Source organism: Manacus candei, unplaced genomic scaffold, assembly GCF_025592945.1.
Source record: "Manacus candei isolate 608988 ecotype Guabito, Panama unplaced genomic scaffold, ASM2559294v1 h1tg000016l, whole genome shotgun sequence".
Taxonomy (NCBI): Eukaryota; Metazoa; Chordata; class Aves; order Passeriformes; family Pipridae; genus Manacus; species Manacus candei.
In genome coordinates this window covers 6,836,620-6,854,060 of record NW_026138064.1, presented here as the reverse complement: position 1 = coordinate 6,854,060, position 17,441 = coordinate 6,836,620, and the positions used below count along the sequence as shown (strand labels likewise).

General features: G+C 39.2%; 1 protein-coding gene across 2 annotated transcripts in view; it reads right to left on the bottom strand.

The window, feature by feature from the left end:
- Positions 1-17,441, bottom strand: part of CAMK4 (calcium/calmodulin dependent protein kinase IV) — a 150,702-nt gene that overhangs the window by 66,905 nt on the left and 66,356 nt on the right. For both annotated transcript variants that reach the window (XM_051782674.1, XM_051782673.1), the window contains exons 3-4: positions 5,510-5,572; positions 4,876-4,958 (exon numbers count right to left, since the gene is read on the bottom strand). In XM_051782674.1, coding sequence (XP_051638634.1) covers positions 4,876-4,958; positions 5,510-5,572 — 146 coding nt within the window. The remainder of the gene's footprint in view (positions 1-4,875; positions 4,959-5,509; positions 5,573-17,441) is intronic.

Genomic DNA, 17,441 nt, shown 5'->3' with positions numbered 1-17,441 from the left:
GAAGCAGGGAGTCTGTGCTGGTTTAAAAGTAAACCAGTTGGAGAAATGAACCCAACTCAAGAGAGATTACAAGTCAGACTTACAGTTTACTAAAAAAGATTACGATAAATGCAATGATACAGAGAAAAACTGGTTTTAACCCATAAAAGCAGATATATAACCCAGCACCCTGGGACAAGAACAGAACAGTGTTTGTTGGCCCCTGTGCTGAGCGCTATCCTCCTGAGTGCAAAGTAAAAGGAAAAGAAAACCTGTTTGTCCAGATGATGTTTGCAATTCTATCGAAGTTCTGGTCCTCCTCTGGATACGACAAGTGGTACCGGAACTCCCAAAGCCCGAAGTTTACATATGCTCAAGTTCAGGTGGGAATGCCCATTATCTCCCCCAGGGTGGGGAGTTTCACAATGGGTGATTTAACTCTGTGAGTCATGGGATATTTCTGAGATCTTTGATGGTCTAGATGTTGCACCTGCCTATTATGCCAGCCCATTGTGGCCCCTTAGCAGAGATGATCCCTCAGACTGGGTATGAAGGTGTTGATGCCTCCCCGGAGCTGAGTCATTGGTTTGAAAAGAAAAGAACACTCCCCTGACTTGCAGGGTTTCTTTTTCAGCTTGTAGTCTGAGGTGTCAGGTGTGCCCTGGGGAGCTGCTGCAAATGATCCATTACTAACAGTCCATCAGAAATTTCATAGAGTGTGTAGAATACACAGTTTTGGTTATACCCACATAATGATAAATTGGTCCCAGACTCTGTAACTAGGACTGAGTCCAAAGGACTTCTCTGACCCCTGTTCAGAAGACAGGCTGCCACTACATGATAAGACCAGAACACTGAAGCAAATAAAAGATGTTATTCTGACCCTAGCTAATAAAAGACACTAGCTAATAATCACTTTTGTGACTGATTAATTCCTTGACTGTTATTGATGTCCGTTAGCAATTCTAACTTTCAAAAGCACAAACAAAAAGGTGTGTGAGAAGCCTGGGAAGGCTTCACTAGATTTTGTCCATAAGAGGTAACAATTCCCACCTCTCTTAGAAAGGCAAGTTCTTTAGAACAATTAATATTTTTGTTAATGTACACTCCATAAAAGAAGAGAATATCAGCTTGAACTTATATTTCAGAGGAAATGTGAAATTTGAAATGGAAGTGACTCGAGACTGTCAGGTGTAAGTGCTATCTTTAGACATTGTTTGGTGCACTTAATAATAAGATGAAAGAAGAAACAGAAGAGTCTGTGGTCAAGATGTCAAAGTACAGTCAAGGACAATTTATGGATTGACATTATTATTTGAAGCAGAAAAAAGAAAGACTCTAATAAAAACTATTCTTAGCAATCTGCAGGTATTCTGAGTAAAATGAAGTTAAAGTAGAATTGATTTTTTTTACTGGAATTAATATTTGGAAAAGTGATTCAGGTGAAAGGCAATAGATATGAATAGAATCTAAATGGAATAAACCAACTTCAACAAAATTTAGCCTTTAAAAAACAAAGATCAGACTTCACAGTGCTGCAACAGCTATTACTGCCCGTAATAATACAGAGGTTAATTACTAGAAGCAAAGCCAAATCAACAGAGACCAAAAATCTGATGAAATACACCAAGAAAGCTAAAGTAACAGTACCGAGAAATTACATTTAAGTAAAAAATTCCTCCACTGGTCTGTCACTCTCTTTGTCATTCTTTGTCACAAGCTCTTTGTCAGTCCTCACTTACTGGGTTGGCAAAAACTGTCATGTAAACTGGCAAGAAATATTTTAATTAACACAAACTTCTCCAGTTCAGTTTAGGGTTTTATTATTGCGTATGAAGTGGTATATCAGGGTATGACTTACAATGTGATTTATGAAGTCTGGGAAAGAGTTTTCTTTTCATAAATACAATCAAAGCCACCCTGATTTCAGCTGTATTAACTCAGATGTGTAACTGATACATTTGTTTGAACTTATCTCCTTTTGGATAACACAATTGAAAAATTGTCATAATGAGAGTTATTTTAGCAATAACATGGATGACTTGACAGTAATGTTAAATATGATGAAGGAAGTGAATAATTTCATTACCTACAACTTTTATTTTGAGTGGCTTGAAACCAACAACACATCAACAATGATAATAGGATTCTAGAAAACTAATCGTATCTTGGGTATTTATAAAATCATCTTCATGATAAGGGGGATGTTTACATGAAAGAACTTACTTATCCGCAGCTCAAACATATTCAATGGAAGAATGGACTGCTGGAAGGGCAGAAAAAATAGAGCAATAAAATGGTTGATATAAAAAGTACCAGCACATTACAAGAATTAGTAGTAGCAGCAATGAGGATGTTTAGAGCAAGGAGAACAGTAGTGTTTGTGTCATGCAAGCACAGAGGAAAGAGTGCACAAGGCCTCTCTGTCAGTCAAGTATGTAATTTTCTTCAAGTATGGTAAAACAATGTAAGGAATGAAAAGATTAAACATGAGAGGGGAATCTGACCTAAGGTAGTGTGGTGGATCTGGCTGAGCCGGAATTTATTTCCCCATAGTAGCCCTCACAGTGCCGTGCTCTGCATCGGTAGCTAGAGGAGTATTGATAACGCACTCATGTTTTGGCTACTGCTGAGCACAGCACCAACACTGTAACATTCCTTCTTCAGTGGGAGGGTGAGATCCTGGGAGAGGACCCAAGTAGCCCAGCTGACCCAAACTGACCAAGGGGATATTCCAGACCATATGACATCAACCCAGATATAAAAGCTGAGGCAAGGAGCAGGACCGGAGGCACTCATTGTCTCTGATGGCTGCCTGCTGACAACTGTTACACGTGCTGGAGCCCTGCTTCTCAGAGAAGTGGTCGACCATCGCTGCTTATGGGAAGTAGAGATTAACTGCTGGCTTCTGCTTTGTGCGTGCGCACACTCCTTTTGCTTTCTTTTTTGCATAAATATAAACTACCTTATCGCAACCCACGATTTGTGTTGTTTTCTTTTCCCACCTTACTCTCTCCCCTGTCCGGATGGGAAGGGGAGGGATAGAGCGGTTGGGTGGGCAGCTGACATTCAGCCAAGGTGAACCCACCACAAGTAGAAAGCTAACTTTACCCTCACTAAAACTCAGAGGGCAGTCATTGCATAGCACAAAACAAGTTTTAATCCTTCAGCCCAACTGAGAAAGGGTTTGATGTTTCGTTGGAGTCACTAGTGCAAAACATCTTTACTGCATATTTATATTTAATTATTTTTAATTTAAGTTTAAAGAGTGGAGTAATACTCCTACTGCTAGCTGAAGAGCTGAAAATAATTTTTTATGGTTTCTTATTTCATTGGTTGTTCTATTTTTTTCAAATCACAAATCAGAGAGATCTGTATTGACAAAGTTCCAGTTCTGTTGTACATGGAGTAGAGGAGGATGCTGAGTTCAGATCTCCACAGTATTGGTGCTCAATAGTAGCATCACAAGGGGGCACCGCAGTTCAACTAAGTGAGTAAATGACGTTGCTTCTTGTTAGTGTCAGCTCATCCTAGCTGTCTAAACTACTGGATCAGGCATTAAATTTTTTTGAAAAGATCAATCTGACAGCTCAAATCCCATAATCACTGCTAAGTATATCATAGAATGTTGAAAATGTCATAATATTAAATCCTGGTTCCATTAAATAATGCAATTTCCCATCCTGGATCCCATGAAGTCTTTTCAGTTTTACCACACAGGTGTTTGCTGCTCAGGAACCAACAATTTCGCTGGCACATTTGCATTTTCCCTTTGCTAAATCTTCTCGTCAAGGAGTCCTGTAGAGTATCCAGCCTTCCTGAAAATGACCTAATCTGAAACCACATGGATGTATAACGGGCTATGTGTAGGGCTATGGTTCTTGACCAGGGTTCTCTCCAGCTCAGGACTGAGCCCTCACTGGTTGTTTAACTTGCAGCACATCTCTCCTCATGGCTTCAGCACAGTATTGAGAGGGTATGCACCTTCTTCTGACGAACTAAAGATGTCATAGGAGCAGTTGCTTTTGTTGTTATTACTCTCAAATAGTTCTTTTTCAAAGCTAAGCCCGTGATACCAAAAAAAAAAAAAAGGTATGATTTTGTTTTTTCAAGTCGAAGATACTTTTAGACTGAATCTTTGATGTGTATTTGTATAATAGCCTTCTAAAATACTAAATTTTAATTATAGAAGAAGGAAAATCAAATAACCCTTCCTTAATTAAGCTGGAAATCATTAATACCAATGAGTTAATTAATTTACTCAAGCCAGTATCAAATGTTTTCATATCGTCTCTTGCTCTAAAAAAATCAAATCCCTACCAGTAAAATATCACCCCAGCATTATTACAGAATTATTTCACTTTATGCATATGCACCTACTCCACAAGCATGTGCAGCCTCATGTGTAAAACCTTCAGAACTCAAGAGCTGTCTTGCAGAACCTTTGCAGCAAAACCAGAGGTTTTATAAACACAATGAATATCAAAGAGAATTTCTGGTTAGTCTGCTTATCAAATTTTTATTTGACATAAAGCTATCCTCCTGGCATGCTGATTTCCACATGTTTCATGATGATCTGTCAATGATATTTTGCCATTTTCTCCTGCCTTTTTTCTACTGTAGCACACTTAATGCTGGGCACATGCTGAGCACCTTTCTTCAATATTTTTCCACTTTTTTATTCTCCATTTTCAACTCATGTATCATTTCCAAAAAGTTTCCCGATAATTACATTTCCAAGCACATTTTTAAGCTATTTCCTGCAGACATTTGTCCATGTGAATAAACCATTATGCTGATGAAATAATAACAGTAACTACTAACACAAGGATTACATATAGAGAAGAATCTGGACCTTGGGGAAGGTACTGAGCAAGGTGTGTACAGGTAACTTACCTGTCAAATAGTTCTCCACCTGTGACCAATTCCAGAACAAGACTGATTTCTGTAGGGGTCTCAAATATCTCCTTCAGTTTTATCTGGTAAAAGATAACAGAAAGTATTTATTTTGCTTATTTGTCTTCTTGGTGAGCATTGTCAGGGCGTCAACAGTAGGACACACACCACAGCTGGTAGATCTACCTTGTTCTCTCCCACTTTTTTTTTTTTTTTTGCTAGTTTTATCTCCTTTGCATTTCTTTTTTTTTTTCTTTCTTTCTTTTGGTTGTTTTCTTACTCATACCTCAGTATGAAATACAGCAGTTTAAGAGGCTGTCTGCCAATCTTTCAGAGAAACTGAAAAGTAAAACCTTTACTACCCTTCAAGGACTGACAACACCAACTTTCCACTTTCATTTGCAGAACTTTTTTCACATAGTTTCTTACTCATGTCTCTAAGAATATTTTATTTTAAAGTGTAAGTATAACTCAAGAAGCTTTCATAAAAAGCTGCTAGCATGCTCATGAAGAGAAAGCAAAGCTTTAATCCAGGTCTATATTGATGAACCTGAACAGTCATCTCTTATGAATAGAAAGAATTTTTAAAAAACAAATAAACAAATGTGGAGTGAAAAAACAAGGTTAAACTTACAATGTTTGGATGTGAAAGGCGGAGAAGAACTCCAATTTCTGTGCGGACAATTTTCTTGTCTACCTGGTTAAAATAGGGGAAGGAAAAAGTGAAAAAATTTATTTCTATGGTCACTATAGAAACTTCTAGCTACATCACAGGAAAATATGCAGGAATAGCATTTCTAGTTCTCTCTGGAGATAAGCTGATGTGAGACATACAAGTCAAATAAGAACAATTTTCCATTAATACGAGACAGATACTGTAAAAGAAAAACATCTGCATCTAGCAAAAAGATTTCAGATACACCTGTAAGTCACCCAAGAAATATATAAGAAAGACATCTGGAAAAGGTGTATAAATTCCTATTTGTACTCAAGTTCTACTCTTGTCTATTGCTACTTATGTTGGCTAAGTTTTTGCCAGGATAGCTTCATTTTGACACACTTTGTTCAGCAACTCTACTGGAAAATTTTTCTGCACACAGGATGTGAACATGAAAGTAGTGTAACATACTGCTTAGAACAAAAAGGTAATGCAAAGGTCAAATACCCCGCCTGTCACAGATTAAAAGGTTTAACTTCAACTTGCTTCAGTTACATCTAACAGAATGGTCTATTAATGCAAAGGATTGGTTAAACCTCTGAAAGGATTAGAACTTCCCTTTTCTTCCTTTTACAAACTGCAGTCTTTAGCAAACCAGGTACAACTTATGTTGTTGGGGGACATCAACCATTTCATAGAATCATAGAATCAGCTGGGTTGCAAAGACCTCCAAGATCATCAAGTCCAACCCTTGATCCAACACTGCTGTGGTTACTAGACCATGGCACTAAGTGCCACATCCAGTCTCATCTTAAAAACTCCGGGGACAGTGAATCCACCAGGTCCCTGGGCAGCCCATTCCAATATCTGATCACCCTCTCTGTAAAGAAATTCTTTCTAATATCTAACCTAAACCACCCCCGGCAGAGCTTAAGACCATGCCCTCTTGTCCTACTGCTGGTTGCCTGGGAGAAGAGATCAACCCCCTTTCAGAAAGTTGTAGAGAGTGATGAGGTCTCCCCTGAGCCTCCTCTTTTCCAGGCTGAACAACCCCAGCTCCCTCAGCCTCTCCTCATAGGACTTGTGCTCGAGTCCTTTCACCAGCCTTGTTGCTCTTCTCTGGACCTGCTCCAGCACCTCAATATCCTTCCTGAACTGAGGGGCCCAGAGCTAGACACAATACTCCAGGTGTGGCCTCACCAGCGCTGAGTACAGGAGAAGAATCACTTCCTTGGACCTGCTGGCCACACTGTTCCTGATCCAGGCCAGGATGCCATTGGCCTTCTTGGCCACCTGGGCACACTGCTGGCTCATGTTCAGCTTCCTGTCAATCCAAACTCCCAGCTCCCTTTCTGCCTGGCTGCTCTCCAGCCACTCTGTCCCCAGCCTGTAGCACTGCATGGGGTTGTTGTGGCCAAAGTGCAGGACCTGGCACTTGGCCTTGTTGAACCTCATCCCACTGGAATCAGACCATCTCTCCAGCTTGTCCAGGTCCCTTTGAAGAGCCCTCCTGCCTTCCAGCTGATCGACACTCCCCCCCAACTTGATGTCATCTGCAAATTTGCTAATGGTGGACTCAATTCCCTCATCCAGATCATTGATAAAGATATTAAACAGAACTGGGCCCAACACTGATCCCTGGGGGTCACCACTAGTGACCGGTGCCAACTGGATGCAGCACCGTTCACCACCACTCTCTGGGCCATCAGCCAGTTCCTAACCCAGCACAGAGTGCCCCTGTCCAAGCCATGGGTTGCAGCTTTTTCAGGAGTATGCTGTGGGACACGGTGTCAAAGGCTTTGCTGAAATCCAGATAGACACATCCACAGCCTTCCCCTCATCCACCAGGTGGGTCACCAAATCATAAAAGGAGATCACATTGGTCAGGCAGGACCTGCCCCTGCTAAACCTGTGCTGGCTGGGTCTGATCCCTTGTCCATCCTGTAGGTGCTGTGTGATTGCACTTAGGATGATCTGCTCCATAACCTTGCCAGGCACTGAGGTCAGGTTGACAGGCCTGTAGTTTCCTGGATCCTCCTTGCAGCCCTTTTTGTGGACAGGCGTGACATTCACCAGCTTCCAATCATTTGGGACCTCCCGAGTGAGCCAGGACTGTTGGTAAATGATGGAGAGCAGCTTGGTGAGCTCTTCTGCCAGCGCCTTCATCACCCTAGGATGGATCCCATCTGGTCCCATAGACTTGTGAGGATCTAAGTGGCTCAGCAGGTCACTAACTTACAAGCATCCTGGCAAATGGCCATTTGGATAGATTTTGCAACAAAAATGAGCAGGTATAAGTGACATGAATTGTTCCAGAGTAAAAGCAGGACCATATTTACTCATGGCATTTTATTTCAAACAGCCAGTTTTATCACTGCTACTTTCTTACTTTCTCCTACACAAAGTATAGATAAATTTGTATCAACATTTATTTCAGCTCCTTCCAAAAAAGTGTATCTACTTGTATCAGGGCCAAACTTGGCTTATTTTTTGTTGGGCAGGAGTAGCAGCAATTCAACTACTTATATTGTATTTTCCTATCATCATCCTATCAAATAATTTCCTGACAGAAACTATTTGGTAGGATGAGAGTCAGAAATCTCACTCTAGGGTGTAAGTTGCTATAGTAACAATTTTTAAAACTTAGATAATTTAATCAAATATGCTATTACCACAAATATTTGAACAAATTAAATGTTTGGCTACATCAAATGCAGTAGTCTAATTTGTGTAGATGCAATAACTGATCAAAATGAGGTTGCAAAACTGTTTGTCTCCTCCTCTTTCTTTAAATTAATGTTAGTCACAGAAGTGTCAGTGAGACCTTTGTGAGTATATTACAGTCAAGAATAATAGGGTAGAACTGGTGTCTGTGAAGAAAAAAACAATCAAATGTTAACTTTCAGATGTTTCACAGTTCCACTAGTTTAGCAATTGTCCTTCTATCCTTTATTCTTTGCTTTTAATCTATGCTAAATGGACTAGAGTATGCTTTTGGCCAGACATTTCATCAGTATAATTTGATTTCCACTTAAAAGACTACATTTCACTGTGTGAAAAACTAGTTCTGTTGTATAAATGAATGGTTGGGTGATTTTAACACTGGTGCAGTTTTACTGAGCTGCATTTTCTGTTTGCAAACTTTAAATTGCAAACAATCGAGAGGCATTTGCTTCTTTAGGCCTGTAAAGCAACAATTGCTGTGGAAATCTATGTCAATTTGAGAAGTCATTTGCCAGGTAATCCTGAAATAGTCATTTATCAGCTCTTCACCACTGACCCTAGGCATGAAGATTTCACTAGGAGAAAGCAGCAGTCCAGAAACCACATCCACCCTTCTAATTTATATTAAAGCATTTACTTTAAGGTAATTATTCCTGGGTTATTTGCAGTACTTTGTGTTTCCAGTTATTTCACTTCTCTAGAATTAAGCATTTATCCCCTTTATAGGTATGTGTCTGCAAATCCCAGATCTTTGAAATTTGATGTTGGTCATTCAGTGACGTAACCTTAGGTTTATAATCAGTGTATTTCTGATTTATGAATTTCAGATTATTTTGACAGAGGAAAGGACTGGAAAAATCCTCAATGAGAGCTGAGATTCTTTCATGTTTCCCTGCCCCAAGATGGTGAGGTGGAGTGATGTTACAAACCACTAAGATGTAAAAGTGATGTTTTTCTCTGAATTAAATGAAACAAGATGAAATGAACTACCACTGTACATAGATTAACCCAGCTGCTGCCTTGTGATATGGTACACCACCCTTAAAACCAGTGGCCAACAGACACACTCTGTACCCTCAGACTTAGTAGAGAGCAAGAAGGAGTACATTCCTCATCCTACATGTTCAGGCCCTCTTTCTCCTGGGCAGTGTGGACATGGAGGGGCACATTTGCCCAGCTGTGACCACCATACAGGCTGGGGGACAACACAGTGCCCAGGCAAGGGGTGTGAAGAAACCACTGCAAAGAGCTTTCAAGGACTTTCACAGGACTGCCCACCCCAGTGAGCCTGTTCACCCCAGCTCTGCCTGGCTCCTTAATTAATATCCCACTTCTTGACTCACATGAACACCTCTAATATGAGCAATGAATTCTTTATTGAACCAGCAGGTTGGGCTCTGAGTATGTGTTTCCCTGCACTTACAGGGGGCATGATGCAAATCATTATTGGCTTGCCACCACACTATTAAACGTGCTTCCAAGAAAGCTTTTATATTCATCTCAGCTAAAGTAACTACTCTGAAGCCTAACTCCTTCTGTATTTTATAGCATCAATTGCTAATTACCATTTATAACTTCATCATTATTTTGCTTTCCTACAATTAAGCTGAAATATTAAAACTTACACAGATACAGACTACACACAGGCAGAGCTGTCAATTCCGTGGTTATCTAAAAGGTTTGTTACCAGTTGTTAAATCTACACACAGGACTGCTGGGTTACTTGACTTCTCTTGAAAGGTTTCAAGAAAAAAAAAAAGAAATAGGCTTGAATTTAAAGATTGAATTTAAATAAATCTTCACAAGAAGAAGACTCAAAGTACAGTTTAAGGTCTTGCTTTTTAATTCAGAATGTCCTGAATAACAGGAATTCCAGTTTCTGCCCTGTTCATACACAGCATATCTTCTCACAAAGTCTTTCAGTCAAGATTTCAAGGATAAAACACTCTAAAGAAGACTTCTGACTGTACTTTTACATCTTTATAAAGCTAAGTAGTACCATTGAAAGCATCTGAGCTGGTCTATATATCAGTGGAAGATACAGATGACATTCTTCACCGTAAGTGATAAAGAATCATAGAGGCTACAAAAAGTGGTATGACAGAAAAATCCCAGAACAAATGAAAATAGAGGTTTATATGTGACTCAGTCTGAGTTACTCTGGTGTAATTCAGTAACCAGCATGGCAGTGGACAGTAGGTAAAAGCGTAATTTAAAAAAGCTGACCCTTTTGAATGAAAGGATGCTTCATTGTTCCAACTAGGACATTTATTTAGCAGCTGCTTCAGATGATTTGATTTGTTGCATGACCTTTTTTTGAATGAAAATAAGAGTCTCTCAAGCAAAGAATTCCTCCTATGTAGGCTATTCATTATTAGAGCAACTATTTTCTGCACACAAGTCCACACTCCCAATTTGTGGCTGTAATCCTTCAAGTGATGCAAGTTCCTCAGACTGAACACATTTGCATGGAAATAGTGTCAGTTACATCAATGTCCATGCATTTGTCCCGTGAGGTGACTAGTACATGCAAAGCTGCAGGCTGCAAATAGCTGGGTTTGTACAAGCTGAAAGGGTACTGAGCTGTCTGCATATGACAGGACTGTTAATCTGTCAGCAGTAAAGTGCTCCATCAAAGAAGCAACACTTCAGTTTCTGAAAAAGCACAGTACATTTGCAGGCAAACCTTCAGATTGATACAGATGATTTGTGGGACTGTAAAAAACTTCAGCACAGTAAATCACACACTGGCATATCTGATTAAGAGGACCTGCATCTTCAATGGTACAGGTGAACAGATGCAGTTAACATTCCCCAAAGACACACAACCCTTTGTGAATGGGTTTTGTTGTTCACCCACATCAATTCGTGGCATCACCAAAGGGTGAATAGATATGTTCAGAGGTGCTTAGAGCTTGCACAACACTGGTCATTTGCAATAATACATTTCATGTCTGAGTACAAAACAAGTTATATGTTCATTAGAACAGGTCTCATTATATGCTGTGATCTAAATATCTGACAGTTTGGTTGTTACTTCTTTTCCTGACTCATTTATACATAGATTTCTGCAAATATGTTAGATAATTGTTGAGCAGTTTATGCAAACAAATTTCAGCCTTTTAGGTGTTCATGGATTGCTCATTTTAGCTATTCATTTTTTATATTGTGTTCCTGCCATTGTTACTGTTCCCAAACCTGGGTGGAGAAGGACACTTTTAAGATGCAGGAACAATGTGTAAATCAAAGGTAAGCACTCCTTTTGTTTTTGTCAAAATAGATGCATTTATAGGACTATTTATAAATTTGTAGATTTGCTATCTTCTTGTACATTCTTGCTTTAAACTTATACAGTTACAAATTCAAAACTGTTCTCTTTTCTCATTGAAACTTTATGAATTCAGCTTTTATCCTAGGGGATGCAACCAGTATTAGACATCTGGCATTCTGTAAAAGGCTTCATATTCAGGTCACCCCTCTGAATAAATACATTGCCACATAACAGTAGTCCCTTAGAAACTGAAGGCTATAAGGCGATAGGACATTTCCTGTCACACTGTACAATATTTTATTATTAAATTACTCAAATTTATCAGGAGTCCTCAGCTGCACGATAAAGACCTGGGATATATTATGTCTACTTATATTATTAAGCAAGTGCAATGCTTGTTGCAGTTTAAGAAATTTCACATGAATAGTAAGCTTGTGTACCCATCCTTCTCTCAATCAACTCACACTTAGAAAATCGTCCCCAATGAACGTTTGATGCATTAATATTGTCATCTCCATCACAGATACCAAATAATTTCATGTGATCAATGTACTGGTTTTGTCTGGTATAGACTTAATTCTTTTCATAGTAGCTTTCATGAGGCTATGTTTTAGATTTGTGATTAAAACATTGGTGATAACACAGGGATGTTTTAGCTATGGCTAAACAGTGCTTATGCGGTGCTTTTCCAGCATCAGGGCCCTTTCTGCTTGCATGCTTCCTTTCTTCCCCTTGTGTCTTGCGTGTTTCCTCTGATGAATCATCCTGAACCTCTAGACTTGCTGCTTTAATGACACCTGTACTAGGAGACTTGTAATCTCCTGATCCTAGACAATTCTTCTGGCAGGTCAGCCCCAAACACTGATAACAAGAGGTTCTGACATAATTTCTATGTTGCTTGATAGTATTCTAAATTTACAGGAACCATACACACGACTCCATCCCCAAAACTACTTCAAATGTGTAGGTTATAAACTTTGTAATCTGAATAACACAGAAAACCAGTGGATTCTCAAAAGAAAACAGGGAAGGAATCTCTTGCAGAAAATTTTCAGGGACTGAAAATGAAAAAAATATTTTATATAATTGGAGGATGATACAGAGAATCATGTAGAGATGGTGAGATGGTTAAGAAAGGTAGGCAGAAGTGAAAGCAAGACCTTATAACTAATACAGAGAGCTCACTTCATAGATTAGAAACTGTGACTTTCTTGTTAGCACTATGTGTCAACAAATAACATCAAAATTTACAGGACTGCTTTTGTTTCTACATCTCTCCAATCCCCAAGGAGGATGTCTCAACTACATTAATGGCAGCACATTAACTTGCTTCTTCTGCCAGGATCTATGAGTTGTACTGGAAAAAAAGGACAAGTGACTGAGAAGGCTGAGAGCAGCAGGAACACACTTTGACATCCTTCTCCAACAGGTCATCTCAATCCATGAATTCTGTGCAGAGGAGCCACAAGGTGCCTTCCATATTTTATCTTGTGTTCCCTGATGTTCATACAGTTTTAGAGTAAATGGAGGAGATGCTGAAAGGAGGTGGTTGTAAGCTATGTGAAGCTGAACTGGAACAGGAATATTTGAATTTCAAGAGATTTCTCTGTGTCTCCCTTTATGGCAGATTTGGCAAATCACACCACACCTGATCTAAAACCCGTATCTGACGCATAATATCTGATCTGGGTTCAATTTTGATACTTAGAAAGAAAGAAAACATAAAAAAGATCCACAACCCCAGACAAACTGTTGAAGTATGAAATGAATAAGCAGTCTGTGAGACAGCTGAATAGCCAGGCCCAGAGTGACATGAATTCCACTTGGAGGCCAGTGAATAGAGGTGTACCCCAAGCATCAATAGTGGGTCCAATCCTGTGTCACATCTTCATGAATGATCTGGATGATAGGATAGGTGCACTGGCCAAATACGGAGCAGGGACTGATGCACCAGATGCCATTCGGAGGGACCTGGACAGGCTGGATTAAGGGGCTGACAGGAACCTTATGCAGTTCAACAAGGGGAAGAGCAAAGCCCTGCACCTGGAGAGCAAGGTCCCCAGGCACCAGCACAGGCTGGGGCTGCCCAGCTGCAAAATAGCTAGTAAGAAAATGCCCTGGAGGGTCCTGGTGGACACCAAATTGAACATAAGCCAGTGACGTGCTGATGTGGCAAAGCCATAGTTGTTTCCTGGGCTGCATTACAAGAAGTGTTGCCAGCAGTTCAGGGGAGCTGATCCTGCTCCTCAGCACTGGTGAGGCCACACCTGGTCTACTGAATGCAGTTCTGCGCACCCTGAGAGACAAGGACATGCTACAGAGAGTCCTGTGAAGGGCCAAGAAGATGATGAAGGGACCGGAGAACAGCCTGGAGATGAGAAGGCAGATTTTACCTGTGAAGTAAAGCATGCAGGATGTAGTTGTTGATGTGATATGAACTGTGGTACCAACTGCCTGGATACAAATACTTTCCAGATCTAGTTCCTAACCGTGGCACCTCATGTGCTTCTCATCCATTAAACATGGAATTACTAATGTGTGTTCCCACTGTGATGATGTAGCTGTAACACAGTAATGGCCCAAAAAGAATAGCTGAAATTAATTATAATGGTGAAATGAATAATTTTCCTGGAGTCCTGATTAACAGACTTTTGGCTTCTCATTTGTAGAAATTGGGGCTTTCATCTCCAGGAATTATGACTTTGCCCATAAATTCTTGAAAGCCATATAAAGAGTTCTCTTGACTTTGCATTTTCTCATATCTTTACATTGAAATCCTATATCTACTGTGTTTGCCACTCAATCCAGAAACCTACAATTACTATCATGCTATTTCTTCCTGTAACACTATTCTTTTGTCGGTTTATAAAGAGCTGAAACCTATATGAGTGTTATGTATTTTGCAGAAAAAAATCTAAATTTCTGGAGGCTGATGTTCTTCAGAGTGCTGCTTAGAAGCCCTCAGAAGTTATCATGTAATCTTGGCAATTCTAAAAAAATTGAAATCAGAATTCCCTCCAACAATGAAAGTGACTTGAATATCATAGGACTGAATACAAAATAAACCATCTTATTTATGCTATTTCTTTTTATTTGTGGAAACGCTTCCAGCTGTTTTCAGCTGCATCTACTGAACATATGCCCAATTGGAGTTTGAAACATCTGCTCATTCAATATATGCCAAGTGTAATGGAATAACTTGTTGGAAACAAAGAGCAGTATTTGAAGGCTGCTTAAAGTGAAGGGGGAGGAATAACAATGAAAGTGGGATAAGTTTTTGCATTTGTAGAAAAACAGGTTGTTAGTTATTTTTTATTTTTATTCTTTCATTTTTTGGGTTTAGGTGGTGTGCTGTTGGGTTTTGGGGTGTTTTTGGTTTTGTTTTGTTTGTTATTTGTTTGATTTGTTTTTTTTCCTTAAGAAAACCCTTCTTAAGTGACTTGAGCAGACAGCAAGTTTAGTTTGGCAAACACTTGTCATGACACTCACCCACACACAGCCATCAACTTCAGCTTAGAAAGTTGGGCGGAACCTTAGTTCTAGCCTTAAGAGATCCTCTGACCAGGTGAAGTTATCTCAAGGAGATCAGACACAGATGCTGACTTCGTGATTTCTCAAAGAAACTTCTGTAACAGAACACTGAGATCATGCTGCTTACACAGCTGCTGTGTTAATTTACATCCTTGCTGTTCCATTCCTCCCTACCTGTGGTTAGTCTTCCTCTTAAAGGACATAAAAAAAAATTAAGATCACCTCAGACAAAGAGAATATATTTTATCTGGAAATAAACCAGTTTGTCAAGCAGCACATGCTGATTACAGTGTTCTTGGTAAAATAAGTCCTCTCTCTTACAGATCTCATTTGGACTTGCCTCTCTGAGGGTCTAAAGAGACCTCAGGTTCAGAAGAATAAACCCAGGATGCCACGTTTTACGTCATACACTGTTCCTGATTTATTTCAATATCTGAACTGCCAGCATTGGAGAAAATATTGTCGATTCTTATCTTTTGCCCTCTTCATATTTTAGTGCATACTGACAGCTTTCTTTAATTCATTACTCTACAGCACAGCACAAGCTCAATCTCTCTCCCCCCAAAAGAATAGCTGTCACACCTCTGATGAAAGCATACATATCTGAACATAGCAACTTCCTAAAATGCAGAGGGAGAAGTCTTTCAGAGACCCCCAGCACGATCTTCACAGACAATCCATTTATGCAGAAGCCCTGCCTTCTCCGCATTACAGCTCCACCAGGGTATATCTCCAGATTTCTTTAAGAGACTGTAAATAAAGGTTTCCAAAGAGGAGGACTATAATCATGGGATAACCTAGTATTCACCCTTACACCACTACTCAGAAATGCTATCGTTCTGTAGGGTTGCACCTTTGCTTTAGGCATTAAATGTAGCATCACAGAGCAACAGGTTCAGTTCCTATTCCCTGCCCTGCCTCTCAACATTTATGTGCACCCTGGACACACAGAGCTCCTCTAGGCTTCTTTATAGCCATGAAGAAATCACTGCAGACAGGGAAGGAGCAAAATGTGCATGGGTAGGTTGGTGGAAGAATATCTGCAGCTGAGATCAGTTCACAGGAGTTCCTGCTAAGTAATTCAAAGCTAAACGTGTGTCATTTGTTTGGGTTTAGTTTCTTTTATTTATTTATCATCTAAGGATATTATTTAATTTCTCAGAACAACTTATTTAACAGTGCATTGTATACAGTAGGTAGAGCTTCCCTGAACTGAATAACGAGTTGAGCTTTATATTTTTGTCTTTTTATTTGCTGATCTTTGTATTTCTGAAAAATAAGCTGTGAAGACCAGAAATGAGTGTTAGCTAACTACCCATAAATTAAGTAAGGAAAAAACAGATATAATACATACTGTCTGTTCTTAAAATCTTAATCCAAGGTATGACTTACTCAGGAATAATACAGCAATTCAATCTACATGGTGACAGGTACAAAATATTTTTCTATATTAAGCGATTTTACACAACACCTGCACTATACTGTTCTGTAATACAATACAATGGATTACAGATGACATGTTAAATAACTTTACATACGTAGAACAAGCTTTTTACAGTTGTGGAATGGGATTTTTTTTTTCTGAAGGTTGTCCTGACAAAAACAATTTTTTTGTTTCTTTTCAAGGAATAAAATGGCTAACAAATTTATTTTTCAGTAAAATTTCCACTTTCACTGACAGGTGTCTGATTTCATACCTTCTAAAGCAAAAAGCTATTGGTTACAGTGCAGAAAAAAAAAATCTTTTAGTTCTCTCTTCTTTTGGACAGCATTTATGTAAAATGAACTTCTTTGTTCTTCTTTAGAAGAACATTTGATGGACTTAACTTCTACTGAAAAGCCACTTTTGTAAAGTAGTGAATCAGACAGTGGAATCCAGACTCCGTTATATATGAAGGAAAACTGGATATAAGCAATGGAAAACTCAAAGCCTTACTGTCTTATTTCTTTATTCAAACTGATTTTGACTGATTTTTTTTTTCATCTTTTGGTGAAAACCTAACAGTGTGAACTGCATGTGAATGAGATGATGACATTGATGATGAAAAATGAGAAAGCCAGGAAAAATAATCTACATATGTAATAGGTAGTACTGCAGATGGACTGCTAAGTAAGAAATTACTGTTTCCCTTTCATTACCAAGAAATTAATGGCCTGTCTGGTATGTGCACTTGTGTGTGTGTGTGTGAATGAATAACTGAAGATAACGTGTGAGCTAGCTGACAAAATAATTCCTTTCTAATGATGAGTAGTGCTGTGCAGTTGACTGTTTTCATGTAGATTTACATATCACACAATTCTTTCTCCTTTTGAAAAAATCAGAGTATTACATATTAACATGAAGTGAGGAAAAAAATTACCTTAAATATGCATATGTATGTA